This window comes from Rhamphochromis longiceps, linkage group LG15 (genome assembly GCF_057381845.1).
Source record: "Rhamphochromis longiceps isolate RC_006_pf linkage group LG15, R_longiceps_female_GT1.1, whole genome shotgun sequence".
Taxonomy (NCBI): Eukaryota; Metazoa; Chordata; class Actinopteri; order Cichliformes; family Cichlidae; genus Rhamphochromis; species Rhamphochromis longiceps.
This window is the reverse complement of record NC_140571.1, coordinates 41,181,306-41,196,553: the sequence shown is the minus strand read 5'-3', so window position 1 is coordinate 41,196,553 and position 15,248 is coordinate 41,181,306. Positions and strand designations below refer to the sequence as shown.

Here is a 15,248-nt window from a genome sequence, read left to right as displayed (position 1 = left end):
GACTGCACTGTGTTACTAATAAAATCCTGGCACTTTGGTTTTGAAGGTGGAATCTAAGGTAGTGCACACAAATGTATTGATGCCTATCTCGAAATTAAACATTTTGAGGTAATTCTCAAAGTCTGTTGTGCTTTAATGTGATATATAAATAAACTTGACTAATGTTCTGTAAAATAAACGAAATAGTGTTTCATAAAGCTGAAACGAGAAATGCACTGGAGAGTAAATAGCTCTATTTTTTCCTACACCACATAAAGGCAACACGAGTCGGAATACGGCTGAAACCAGGTGGGTGTGTTTAAGGTTGTGTCACATGATTCTGTTGCTAGGCTGTTAGCTGGTGGCTTCTCCATCTGATGTTAGTGCAGTCTATTACCTCCTTACCCTAAACTATGCTATTATACACAAATCGTTTTCAGGCGACAGCGATTTGCGCATATACAGCGAAAATTTTAACAAGCAAACCCTGATTAATTCTCTTGATGTGTGTGCTGAAAAATCATCGCTGTAGTGGCTACTCAACGACCCACATCTAGGCACGTTGCTGGCTAGCTTAGCACCCGTTTTAGGCGGGATGTCAACAGGTTTCCGTAGTGTTAGTCTTAGTTTTATCTTTCAAAACGTGAGGAGGCAATTTAGTAAATGAGACAGAAGCTGCCACTTAAACCGAGGAGATCTCAGGACAGCTTACTCCCTGGATAAGCTGATATGGTTGAACCACAGAGATCAAGAACATGAGACAGGCAAGTGGATGCACTTCTGTGTTTTATTTTGTATCATTGGAGTTAGAGTTGGTGTTTACATTGAATATAATCACTGTTTGCCCAACAACAATATTTAATTTGATTTATTTTCTTTATGTAATGCACTGATCCAAAGAATAACATGTTAAAATCAAGACACTCGCATAGATGAGCACAGAATTACTAGCCCCTATATGAAAGATTTTGCCTTTTTAAGTATTTCCTAAGTGCTGTTAAACAGGACAAGGAATGTTTAGCAGATTTTCCAAGCACCCTAGTTTTATTTGGGATGTCTACATGATCTTACTTTAACAAACAACTACCGGGGTCAAAATTAATAGCTCCTTTGATGATAATAGTCTTTTTTTTGGTGGTAATAGTGTGTTGTAGTTTTCAACAATCCCAGCCTATTCTTCTCTTTGGTGAGTTTCTAGATTTTGATGGTCTTTTGGCATGGACTTTGGTCTTCAGTTCAACCCACAGGCTTTGTGCAGACCAGCCTGTAATGTTTACTTCGGTGCTCTAGTTTCTTCTCACCTGACACGCTTCTACTATGCATAATCTTTCTTCGGGTTATTCTTAGTACACTTCAGTCTGTCTTAAGGATATCTGTTCATCCGAAGTCAAGTTTTTCTTAATCTTCAACCATGCAGTCCAATTCCTTTGCGGGGTTCTGCTGATTTTCTTCTTTGAGAATACAATTCCCAACTTGGCTAAGTCATTCACTCGTGCCTTGGCAGTTGTTCTGGGGTCTTTAGACACATCTCTCACTTGTTCTCTTTCCAGAGTCTTTGAAACCTTTCACAGGCTGCCAGGCTTGTTCTGTACTCTGTGACTCTCTTTGAATTTTTTGATGCAACTTCTCACTTTTCTGTTTCTTCGCAGTTGAAAACACTGTGATAACTTTGTGTATCCATCTCCTGCTTTGTGGGCATAAACAATTCTTTTTCTAAATTATAAACTGATTTTGTTTGTTTTTGGCGTGATGCTTTCTCAACTGACAGCACTGTTGTGTCACATTTAAAGACAAGCCTCAGTTTGAGCATTACAAAGTTAAAGCACAGCAGTGGTTTGTGGTATGGTCAGTTTTTCAGGGGGCTAATATTATTGAAATATAATAATGCCGCCCAACACCGACTCTACTCTGGATCTTGCTGCATATCCCAGGATTGGAATAGCAGTGCTCAAGCGTCTTGAGGCGACTGTTGTTGTGATTTGGTGCTATATAATTAAAAATTAAATTAAAATGAAAAACATTCAAAGATGAATTTATAAGACCATGGAAATAAAATCTTTTAATGGCTTAGCCAGAATAGATCATCAATCTTAATGCTTCACTTAGATTTGGCTGATAGGTGATATTTAGTTTCATGGTCCACGCCAAAGCTTAAAACTAAAGCAGATGTTTGTTTTTGTTACTCTTGCAGGAGAATGTGGAAAATCTATGAAATCAAAGATCATGAAATGCTGAAAATCTTCCCACTCACGCTCCCGTTCTCATGACGCCAGCAGGGAGTTATGGGCTTCTTAAGGGTAGTAGCCAGAATCATGGGTAGGATCAGTACATTCAGGTCCTATCAGCTGGTGCTTCTCCTGGCTGCTGCACTCGCTGTTGTAGCTTTTTACTACTTTGGCTCAGAGAGACAGAATTTCTCCAGCACCACAAAGAGGATCAAGCAGACCCAGGCCAGTCACAACACCAACAGAAACGATGCAGACCTCACCGTGGACACCAGGCTCTCGCACCCGGATGAGCCAAAGGAGCAAGGATGGGAAGAGCGAGGTGTAGAAGAAGACGGCGACGCTTTGACGTCCAGGAAAGCGGACAGTGAGGCTGGTTACCAACATTACCACGTGCTAATGATGTTCACCAAAGTGGACAAGAGCCGGAGCTTGCAGGATAAATTCCGAGTGGCCATGCTGTCCATGGTAAAACACGGACACTTCTTGGAAGGAGAGGTGTTGGTTCTCCACTTTGTGAGTGACCAGGCCAGCCAAGAACTGGGCAAGAGGATGCTGCTGGAGCTTTTCCTTGACACAATGTTTAAATACGAGGTATTTCTCGACACTCACTCCAGTAAATGCCGTTAACTTATTTATTAGTGTTTCTGACCAAGTATCTATTTATTTTGACATATTAGTTTGTTAATAACAAAACAAAGGAGTAAGTGATTTATGCAGTTAAACACTTGACAGACTGTGTTCAGCTTGATTTATATTTCTAAGATATCTCTATTTCTAATGGGGAGGGAAAAATATGTTTATGTAAATTCTTCTTGTGGGTAGCAGATCCTATTTTTAGAGCCCAAAATGCTCATGATCCACACACACTTTCTGGGATGGTATTTATATTTTTGCACTGAATGAGTGAGAAGGGTTTTTTTTTTTTGTTTTTTTTTAAAGGGAGCTTCTGATAGAAATGTCTAACTTTTGTAACACCTTGACTAATCACTAAATAGAACTGGTGCGCTTCCTGTGAAGCTACTTGACCTTTTAATCAAAAATCCTTCCGTTTAAGAAACACATTGGCTGTACTTGCTATTTACAGTTGAAACACAGGGGGGCAGTGTTTTCCTGCCAAGCTGATGCCTCACACATGGGAATATCCCTCCCTTATTGTGTTCTTCCTGCCAAAAAACAGGATTATTTCCCCCCTCTTGTGCTCTTTCTGTTACATGCATATTTTACCCACTTTCTCCTGTTTTGTATTTCTCACAGAGCACACCATCATAAACTGGCTTACAAACTACAATCTCCCTTTTCAGATCTTCCTCAACAGGCAGGGCCTCCTTTCTCAGGAATGTCTCATCTTATAAAACCTCTGCTGTGGATGTTCCACTGCTCTTTTATCTTAGGCTGATCGCATTCCTGCTGGGATTGGTCAGGGATCTGCTCGGCTTGGGATCTTGGCAGTTTAGTGGCTGCAGGCTGGATCGGATCCCGTTCAAATGATTCTTTTGCAATCAGACCGTACTCAGACTTTTCTAGTGGACAAGTTTTACTATGCAGAGCTAAGTCCTCAGAGGACTGCTGCATGGATATTAGAAAAATGTTGTGTCAAAAACCCATTTTTGGTTATATTTGCTTAAAGCATTAGCAGGGACTTGGTCAGACAAGAGTTCCTCTGTGTTGGTGCGGAAATGCTAAACCTGACTTGTGGGTATTTTCTTTTCCTTTTGCATTTACTATTTCTGTCACAGTTCTATGTCCTTCTTACTGTACAGATCCAGTTTTGTGCAAAAGTCTTGAGCCACCACTCATATCTTTATATTTGGGTAGGAAAATGGGTGCACGGATTCATTGAAACATGTGCAAACACACATGGAAGTACAGCATAGAAGGGGAAAAACAATTCTAATGAGCTTCAAAGTCAGTATTTGTTCGATCTTCAAAGCAGCCTGAAATCACTTGGGTGAGTTGTCTGCCCATTTCTGTAAGTAGACTTCAGGCTTCTAAAGGACATTCAGAGTTCTTCTTTGTTCTGCTCCCTGTCAAAATGACCCCGCACTGCTTCAGTAATGTTAAGGTCTGTGCTCTGCGGAGGCCAATCGATGACTGATGTGTTTTTCTCTCCATGTTTGCTCTTATTACATTAGCAGTGTGTTGGGGATCGTTGTCACGCTGAAAACTAAAGTTGCCAATCTGAGACTTCACAGATGATTTTGAATGGTGGAGCAAAGTCTGACTGCACTTTTCTGCATTCACGATTCCATCACTTTTTGACAAGATCCCCAAAACCTTCGCTTGAAATGCAGCTCCACTGTTGTACCTCTCTCCTGACCTCCTGGTTTTCAGTCCAGTTCTTGTGTAATTTGACGTATTTCAGCCTTTTCCTCCTGTTCCTTTCATTACAGCCACCCTTCCACTGAGACTGTTTGTGATCAGGCTTTAGTAAACAGTAGATGGATCGACTAAGCACCAGATCCATCTCTCAGGTCCTGTTTCAGGTCTTTTCTGCTTTGTTTTTTTCCCTTTTAGACATGACTTTCAGATACTGTTCATCTGCTGTGCACAGATTTTCAGGCCAGCCACCTCTTCCCCAAATCTGCAATTATCTCAAACATCTCTGGCTTGCCACGTATGCTTCATGCTCCTCTCTCCCCTGGTTTCCTCTCAGTATGCTCTCACGTGAAGACGTTTCTGTACTTTCTGTACTGCAGTGCCCTCTCACCTTTAGTCTGATGTAAACACATCTTGACAGTGCTTTATGTTGTTGTTGTTGTTTTTTTTAATCCAAGCTACACGCTCCATACATTCAAAGTCGTTTTTTTTTTCTCATCAGTCTCATAATATCATTCCAGACCAGCGATTTAAAAAAAAACAAAACAAAAAAAAAACGTTTCTAGATCATGAATCATAAAACTGCCTTCTGCCGTCACCGCCACGAGTACAGCCGCTGTCTCTCCTGCTTAGAGACAGCAGCAGAAACGTATACCAGCAGTTTAGATGGGACAGAGACTCCTCGGGGTCTGACAAGGGCAGTGTTGACATCCTTGTCTGCTCATCTTGAGGCTCATTCCTGTTAATGATTTAACTTTAAGGAGCACGAGGATTAGATGAGTATGTATTTTAGGCTACATTGCTTCCCAGCAGCAGCACATTAAATGGCCCACTTGACATTTGCAGCAGAGAGACTGCAGAGTCACGCTGCCTAGAGGTTACGCACTTTACTCCCTAACCATATTTCATGGAACTCACTTGAGCAGTGTCTCATGCAGTGCTAACAGCTCACGGGAATTAAGCAGTGTTGTGATATAATTCCTGGGTTAATATCTGCGTCCTAATGGCAGTGTTTTTGTGTCAGAGCCATTGTACAATGTGTTAGTATTCTGCAGCTGTTAAGAGGACATAAAAGGCAATAACAAGTCGCTCAGGAGGATCTAGGAAACACAAGATCAACTCATAACATGGATTTAATAAAACTCAAGAAGGCTTTTTGAGGTCACTGATTTCTATTTATCCTGTAAAGTTCAGGTTCAAGGACGAGGTTAATGTCTCATATTCCTGAAGTTAATGTCATACTGACAGAGACTTTTGTGTCCACATTATTAAATCCACTTTGTAAGCATCCATCCTCCATGTTTATGTTACATATGTTCATCATTTCTCTAGCTTTTCATTCAAAAACATGTTATTGCTCATTAAGTAAGCGCAAAGTCCGAATCTTTTCAAGCTCTGTGCTCTCTGAAGGGAGCGCTGCTCAAGTCAGGCCACAGAAGTCAAAAAAGGAACTTTTGCTCAGTCCTGGCACGCCTTCAAAAGCAACACGGCGGCTGCCAAACATGTCCAGCCTTTCAAGTTCACTGCTAATATTACTCGATCAACTGATATTTTAAAACATCAGAGCTCGAATGATGTGCTCGAGTTTCTCTGCTTGGTTTTTGTCGGTCAAACAAAAGTGAAAACTCTCTGGCTTTCCATTTATGTGCCACAGGTAAGATTTTATGAGTCCGAGTGTCAGAATAAACATACACAACAGTGTGAAGTTTTGGGGCTTTGAAAGTTGGAACTGGGTGTGTTGCAAAAATAACTACTGTTCATTAAACCAGGACACAGTATTTTAGTACTTTCACATAAGCCTGCACTGGGAATTGATAAGGTTTCCCTGTACCAATATAGATTACCTGGGACGTTTTATGACCTTTTTTCTTTCCTTTTCTTCACAAATCCACCTGAACAATACATTTAACCCCTTAACTCTTTACCTCCTGAAAGCCTCTCGGCCTTCTAAGGCTACGTCCACACTAGCCCGGATAGATTTGAAAACGCTCCGCGTCCACACTGTTTTCAGTCGTTTTCAGAGTTGTGCGTTCACATTGACAGTGAGGTATTGTGGCAACACCACTAACCTCGTCAAACACCTCAGAGTAAATCATATCACAGAATATGATGAGCTTATGTGGAGGCGAACCGAAGAGGAGGAGTGGACAGGGACAGGTGCTGATAGGGCGAGACAGACGTCTCTCACAGAGTCCTTTAGTGCTGCAGGCAGGCAACATGCTCAAATAGTGCACAACTTCAGGTTTTTTATCTCTATAGGATTATTCTGCATCATTAAGCTATAAGAGCAAGTAATGTAATCATTATGATGCCATATTATTATATTATTATTACAATTACATAATGCAGTTTATATATTGTATTATTAAATACAATGAAACATTAAGTGTTTGTACAGAGTATCGGTATCGGATCAGTATCATCGATACCACCCTGGATTTTACTTGGTATCGGATCGAAAAGGAAATCAGTGGTATCGCACATCACTAATGTGTGAAACGCAAGAAGATTCGACCTGCCTCATTTCTGTCTGCCGCTTATTTACTTTCCGGCTCTTTGAAGCGTCGCGGCAGAATGTCGAGGAAAAGCAGCGAGTTTTTAAAATGGACTAACAATGAGGTGGAGTTGTTGCTGCGAGTAACACAAAAGTACAAAGTTGCAAAAGCGAGTGAGAATTAAAGAATTTGAAGAAAAGCTATCTGGAGCACGTACAGACTGATATTAATCTTTAATAGGGCTAAACAACTGCTGTATAACGCCCTCTGCTATCTTAGTTTAATTGGTCACATGACTGCATCATGTTTTAGAAAGTCTGCGTTTTTGCTGTCCACACTGCAACGTGAAAGCACCGTTTCCAAATGTATGCGTTTTCAAGAGCGTTTTCAAAACGCTGCATTTTCCATCAGCCAAAACGCCGTCTCAGTGTGGACGGGAGGCCAAAACGGAGAGAAAACCCAGAAACTATACTAATGGACTAAAACTACAACTTTGATGTATGCTGTGGTGTCAGAGCTCGTCTTTAAGGGTACAGGGGAGGTCATCAAATATCGTCTGTATGTTGAAAACAGTTAAACCTTTAATTCCTTTAGTGGGAAAAACACCATACAGCTCCTTTAATCTGTGACCTCAGTGAATGCTGATAGATTTAAGGTCTCAGTCAATGCTTTCATGTTGTATTCAATGTAATTGTAACTGTAAATTATGATGGGGGAGGCTTTAGGGCAGGGCTACCTTAGGATGTATTATTTATTTGCTCAGTCCTATCCTTGTTTTGCTCTGTTCAGCTTTAAAACGGCAAGTTATCGACAGATGAAATGTTCTGCCTGAAGCTTTAAGATTTCAGTTTTATTTATATCGTCAGCTCACAACAACAGTCGCCTCAAGGCTTTTTATATTGTAGGGTGAAGAGACTACAATATTAGAGAGAATAGAAAACGCCAACAATCAGGGGAGACTCTGAGCAAGCAATTGGCAACAATAGGAAGGAAAAACTCCCTTTTAACAGGAAGAAACCTCTAACGGGACATCATGGGAGAGAGCTGAAATTGCTAATTGAATCATTTAATCATTAATCATGATAAAATGCAAAAGTATAAACACAAAGAGAGAGAAAAGAGGTGAGTAAAGAAGCACTCAGTAGCTCGTTGGAAGTCCCCTAGCTTCCTAAGCCTGTTGCAGTATAACTAAGGGATGGTTCAGGGTCACCTGATGCAGTCTTAACTATATCTGCTATCAAAGAGGATCATTTTAAGTCTAATCTTGTAAGAGAGTGTTGTTTCCTAAATCCAAACTGGGAGCCTGTTTCATTTTTTTTAAAGAGAGAAAAAAAGGACCTGATATCTGAAGTCTCTGCTTACTATTCTACTTTAAAAACCTCTATGCACGTCGTCTAACCCTGCAGTGCACAAGTCCCGGTAATTGCAACGGGTTAAGACTTCTTTTCGCCACACTGACACGTGTCTGGCCTTAACAGAAAGTAGCCCAGCCCAAATCGACTTACTTATTTTTCCTCCTGCAAGAACACTTTAATGATAATCACTACTTAGTGTATTTTTTTAAAATCCTCTTGCCCTAATCTGTAGAGATATCTACTGCACAAGATGTTGTGGGATTTGAAGCTTGCAGAGGCAGCATGAAGGGAAACTTGGGCATAAGAAGGCAGCACCTAATGGAATTTGGGTCGTGGACTGGTGCAGCTGTTTGCAGCCATCGTCTGAACTGAAATCACCAAAACTGAAAGATTTCAGCAGAACTTCCATAGTGGAGTCAGCGTTACTTCATTGGGTCATTCTAATAGGCAGGTTCTTCATTACTTTACTTCACATTAGCTCAAGTCCAGATCTTCTGCTTAGAAAATATCCCATGCACCCCTGATCCTTATCACAGTGCGTAGCTCAGCATTGCTCACTGCTTCAAGTATTTGTCATAATTTAGTCCAAATAGCTTAGTGTGCTGTAAATGGATTTCAGTATGACATAAACATTTGAGTAGACAGTTACCGACACGGTAAGCGGGGGAAGTTAAAGGTGATGAGCTCACTAAACCTGTCCAATGCAGACAGTGGCCTCAAGCTGCACCAGTTGTTGAAAACGATATTATTTTCCCAGCTTTCTTTCACGACTCAATTTTGTTCATATTTTCCTGCAGGTGGTGTTTCATGACGTCGTGGCTCTGACTCAGAAGCTCTTCCCTATTGTGGAAGCCATGCAGAAGCATTTCAGCGCTGGCTCCGGAGCCTATTACAGCGACGCCATCTTCTTTCTGTCCGTAGCTATGCATCACATCATGCCTGAAAGTAAGACGTGGAACATTTTATCCCATTTAGTCCCTTTAGTTCTTATCCTATCTGACAGCAACCGTCGCCTCAGTTATTACTTTGTTCCTTTGCTTGAGGAGAGAAATGTACATAACAGATCATGTTTCACATATAGAGCCGCAAGCTGTTGTTGACGGGTGACGATATGTCAGAAAAGTCTGCGTTAGTTCTCTGGCGTACCGAGCTTTAAATAAACTCAGTCACTCACTTCTTTAATTTGCTGGTGCGCAGCTGGAAAAAAGCAGGTTGGGCAGGTATCTCACATGCACGTGGCATGCTGCAGAGGCCCTGGGGAGTGAGGAAGGAAGGATGTGCTCTGTCATTACTGTCCATACCGGTGCCTCCTGTGTGGGTGCTGACTGTGGGCAGAGATCTCTTCTGTTGTGCACTGTTGTGGATCACTTCAATGGATGTGCAGCATGGGGCATGCAGTAGAGATCAACAATAGAGAACAGCTTACATTTTTCAAATGTTTTCAACGTTACTCCGTATTCCAGTTTAAATTTATCCTAACATGAACAAGAGGGATGAAGCTGAAGCGTGTTCAGCTTGATGGTTGGTGATGGCAGTTGTTCAGGTGAAAGCTTGAAGAGATGAGCCTTTAAGTAATTTTAAGAGACGTTGTTCATCCAACTGTCTAATTGTTAGACTGCTCAAACTTTAAAGCGAATAATTCAAATAACAAATAAAATCTCGCTGGAGATCGTGTCCTTAAAGCGCTTATTGATCAACCATGTGTTGCACGTCTGCTCTGTGTGCCCACGTGGTCACACATTTCTATTTAAAGAATGCTTTTATCTAGAAAGGGCATAATGTGGTAGTTTTGGGACAGGTGGGGGTGAGAGTATGTGATGCACAAAGCTACAGCAGGGTTGTTTTCTAGGCACCAGTCTTTGATGTAACTGTTTCTCTCATCACTGCGTGAGATAAGCAGCAGACAAAGAAGCTTCTGATTAGTGGCACAAGTGTGAAGGATGGATGTTTTGTCAGATTTGTTTTCAAAAGAGAATTCATGGAGGAAATTGTCAGCACTGTTACGCTTTCCTGTACACAGTCTGAATATGAAAATGTTTCATCAGCGCATATGAGAAATGCAAAATGTTTTTGAGGTCCTTATGTTAATTTTTATTAATTTAGGTACAGGTTACGCCACACTGATGCTACAGTAGAGTAGCATAACATAAAGAATTCATGAGGACATCAAAACCATGTAAGTGTAGCATGCAGGTCATTAAATGTCTTGAAAACAGATCTATGTATTCTCTGTCCTTTGAGAATAGGCGAGAAATAAAATTGCACAATGGAAAGCTGTTAATTAATGACAAGGTTCCTAAACACTTGTTCTGTTTAGGGGAAAGGTGTTACGTGCTTTTGTGTCCCCTCGAGAGGTAAACGTGCTGCTACTTGAGTCTCTGCTGCGACCTCGTCTTTTGTTTTCCACACAGGGTTAAAGTGACACTGTTAATGTGCGAACCGCTTTGAAAAAGTGACAAAGATGATAACTGAATCCCAGGAAGAAGCAGCGGTTTTGTTGAAAACTGTGATTTTGAGTCACCTCTCATTTGCTTATATTTTGCTTCCAAGATGCCAGATGTCATTTTTTTCAAGTGGTCTTGAGAGATGGTTTTCCAGTTTTTCTTTGTTTTAGGCAGCAGCCTATTGCAAGAACACATCTTTTCCTCCCCATTTCTTTAGTTGAATCTATAACAATTGAAAACGATAACACAGTTTGACAGGCTTAAACTGGTATTTTTGCACCAACAAGGTAACTCCCAACGAGCTCTCAGCCAAAAACCTGGCACATCTCAGCGTGTTGTACAATGTGTCCTTAAAAAATTTGAGGAAACTGGACAAGGGGAGAATAAAAGAAGCGGCAAGCCCGAAAAACGACCTACACCAGATGAACAGTATCTGAAAGTCATGTCATTAAGAAACATGTAAAAATCTAGCAAAGACCTGACACAGGGTCACACATATCGATGACAGTTTTAGTAGGGTTAAGGTTGTGTCTGTATACCTACCTGCCAGTGAAATCACACATTTTAATGTGTGCAGGTTTTCTGATTTGTAATAATGCTGCTCAGTTTCAGTGAATTGTTTGGTGTCTTGAAGGCGTCTTAATTGAACCCAGGTGGAGCCTAGCTGGTTGTATTATCACACTGAACAACACCAGAAACTCTGTGTTCAAGTAACTGACTTGAGTATCCTCAGCACGGGTTAAGGTTTGAGTTCATCAATCTAGCTAACATGTTAACCTTATTAGCGTCATACTGGCAGAGAGTAACTTTCAGGAATTTGTTTCAAGTCTACAGTTTTGCCGTTTGCAAGCCTAAAATACTGTCACTTAGACTTAATGAAGTTTGTGAACGCAGTACAGCTGCTTTCTGTTGTCCTGTTTTTCCATTTTATTTTTATTGTTTGTGACTGTAGGACCTCGTTGTTTGGAGTAAACCGTTTATATTGAATCAGGAAACGTACTTTTGGTGGCATTTTCTAGTGAATCTTGGTAAAAGCAGAAAACAGCGTCTCATACGAATAGACTAACATCAAGGCTATTATTACAGCTTAATGAGGTTGACCCACTTTCTTACTTTAAAAATAAATAAATATATATCATGTTAGGTAACAATGTCTCTGTTGTTTTGTTGCTGTGCCTGAGTTTGACCAGATCTGACCAGAGCCTCAGGCAGGCTCTAAGCCACACTAATGACATTATTCCTGCAGTAAATAAGTGAAAGCAGCACCCACACACCTGGCCCAGATTGACCTCAACTCACATATTTTCCACATAACAATATTTTTTTGTTTAACTGTTTGGGGGGGGAAAAGAGTTTTGTATTTTGATCACACGGGGATGGATTCTTTTCAAAAGATTATTTATGTAGAGAAAATTAAATTGAAATAAACAAACAATGTAGAAGTTTCCTACTATTTTTATATGAGTGCGTTTAATTTATGTTTCATATCTTAGACATAAAGATACCGTTAAAGATGCCTTCAGTCTGTTTGGAGATTAGTACATACAAGTTTAAGAAATTAATTAATTTAATAATTAAGAGAGGTTTTCAACAAAAATACAACAAATCTCGTCCTCATCTCTAAATCAAACTAAGCAAATGCACATAAAAGTTTCATTGAAGTTTTGACTTATGTGTACACTGACCGCTTTCAAACGTGAAGTACCCTATTTTTGGGGCTATAAGGCGAACTTAAAATCCTGTAATTTTCTCCAAAATCGACAGTGTGCCTTATGTATGAATTCTGGTTGTGCTTACTGACGTCGAATCGATTTTATGTGGTACACAGCGTTAAAAAATCTGTCAAAAATGTTTTGGTACGACTTTGGTGAGCTATGAAGCCGCATGGCTTAGAGGATTACGGCTACAGTAGTCAGGAGCCTGGCAGAGCCATCTGGGTCCTAAACTCCGTCTCTTCAGGTCCCAAAGTCAAATCAACACTGCAGCATCACTGAGAATTAAAAACTGTCTAAATTCTTTCATCTTTAATAAAATGATCAGCGTTGCTGCTTTACCAGGTGTAACAATTAAGTTTAACATCCAGGCATCCATGAAAACAGAATTTATTAAATGTAACTGCGTTAGAAGTTAGCAGGAAGTTAGCTCACTAGTTTCCACCTAAACATGATATAGCATGTTCTGACTGAGAGATTTCTGAAACAGTTCAAACGTACAGCTCTGCTATCATTTCCAACTTAAATGAAGACAGGAAACTAAACAGCGTTTGTAGGGTTACTGAAGTTGGGCTAGCTGGTATATAATGATGTGCTCCTCGTACATGCCAACTCTCCTGATTTTTCCGGGAGAATCCCGAATTTCAGTGCCCCTCACGAAAATCTCCCGGAGCCACCATTCTCCCAAAATTTCTCCTGATTTTCCACCCGGACAACAAAAATGAAAAACCATATCCCAGTATTCATAGCGCGGCCTAGCCAAGTCCAGTCTCCAACAATGGCGGCAGCTACTTAGTTTTAATATTACTCTTATTTCTCTTTCTGGGTCGCAAAAAAACTTTTAACATATTTTCAGGCGAGAATGTAGCTGTGTAAACTTCAAATATCTGAGCATTAATGAATCAATGGTACAGAAGTGGAGGAAGCAAGAAGAATGAGATGAGTAAAGTTTGATCTGTTTCTTTATTTCCCAAGAGCTGCCTTTGGGACCAACATGGACTTAATCCATGTTGGTTGGATAAACCATACATTTAGGTTTAGATGTAGAGGGGGAAAAAAGACGATGTCAAGTTTATTTGTGTAGCACATTTAAACACAACAGATGTTGACCTAAGTGAGAACAACAATCACTATGACAATTAGGGGAGGAAAAAAGGAATTACAAATCAGCACAAGAACATAGTTTATTTAATTAAAAGAAGGATGAAAGCATAATTATAAATAATTAAAGATAATAATAGGGCTGGGCCATATCATACCGTTCACGGTAATACCGGTATAATGTTGGGCAACGATAAGAAAATGAAATATCGCGATAGAATATGGGTAAAACGCACATGCGCAGTGCCTTTGTTTTCATACGCACATGGCGGAAAAAGCACGGCGGCAACGGAGAATGTGGAGGGCGAAAGCGGCTCGTTGAATGAAACAGATGAACCAGAACTGGTTTGTAAAAATGCTGCAGCTTCACTGGTGTGGAACTGGTTTAACTTTCATCCGTCAGATACACAACAAAGCACTATTTTTGGTAGCGCATGCTAGCGGGCCGTCGTTATTACCGTGTTGTTTGGAAAATACGGGGCATTTAAAATCAATCCTTTGATTTTTCTGGAAATCGACAAAGCCCCTTATAATTCCGTGTGCCTTATGTATGAATTCTGGTTGTGTTTACTGACCTCGAAACGATTTTATGTACACGGCGCTCGAGAATCTGTCAAATGTTTTAGTGCGACTTTGCTAAGCTACGAAGTCGCACCGCTTGATGGATTGTCGGAGCATTATGGCTATCGTAGGCGGAGCCTCGCGGAGTGATACGTACTGTGCTTCAACATAATATTACCGTATTGTGTGTGTATAACCTCTTTTTAAGTTTTGTGGATATTATACATGGTTATGCTGAGGATATGTCGGCCAGTTTCCACTGGAAATGCCTTTTGGTTAAACTGTCAGCGAGGAATTTGCATTTGCACTGTAAAATGTTTATATAACTTTAATGCACATAAAGAACAGCTGCTTGTTTAAGTGAAAATACATTGATGTTTTTTTGGGGGGGGCGGGGGTTTGCACTAATAAAGTTGTGAAGTTGTAAAGTATTTTGTCTAGTGTCAATTATGTCGTCAGTCATATCGTTATCGCAAATTTTCAAATGTATATCGTGATAAATATTTTTGGTCATATCGCCCTGCTCTAGATAATAATATACGATAATAATATAAAGACGTACAGCAATGTAGGAGCTGCAACAGGGTTCTTTGTGTTATCATTACTCAAAAATGCAAAAAGATAAATGTTGATTTGAAAACATGCAGCTCCGCTTTCACCTTTAGAGGACTTTGTGTTGAGTTATTGGTCCAACATCAAACCCACCACATTACGATGTTGTAAGAACTGAAGGCCCTCTTCCTGTTACACTCACGCTCGTTAAGCCATGTTAGTACAAACAAACAGCGCTGACCACGCAGAGATTACGCTTCCTAGCCCCTCTGTGTTGCCACAGCACATTCGGGCATTGTGATGTGCAGCTTCCTTGTTTGGAGAGCACAGAAAACAGGTTGCTGCCGCACTGCTGAGCCATCGTCTTTTCACGTCACTTGTTTTAACAGACAGAAGCACTTAAATATGTTTATGTGTGACCTAGCTGAGTTTTTCTAGTGACTTAAGCAACATTAAATAAATAAGGTCACTGTCTTTCATTGTACGACCGCATTAGTAAGACTGA

General features: G+C 40.4%; 1 protein-coding gene across 1 annotated transcript in view; it reads left to right on the top strand.

The window, feature by feature from the left end:
- Nucleotides 1-305: 305 nt before the first annotated feature.
- xxylt1 (xyloside xylosyltransferase 1) overlaps nt 306-15,248 on the top strand; it is a 28,431-nt gene continuing 13,488 nt past the window's right edge. The window contains exons 1-3 of the mRNA XM_085383015.1: nt 306-743; nt 2,171-2,798; nt 9,171-9,318. Coding sequence (XP_085239141.1) covers nt 2,262-2,798; nt 9,171-9,318 — 685 coding nt within the window. The 5' untranslated portion in view covers nt 306-743; nt 2,171-2,261. The remainder of the gene's footprint in view (nt 744-2,170; nt 2,799-9,170; nt 9,319-15,248) is intronic.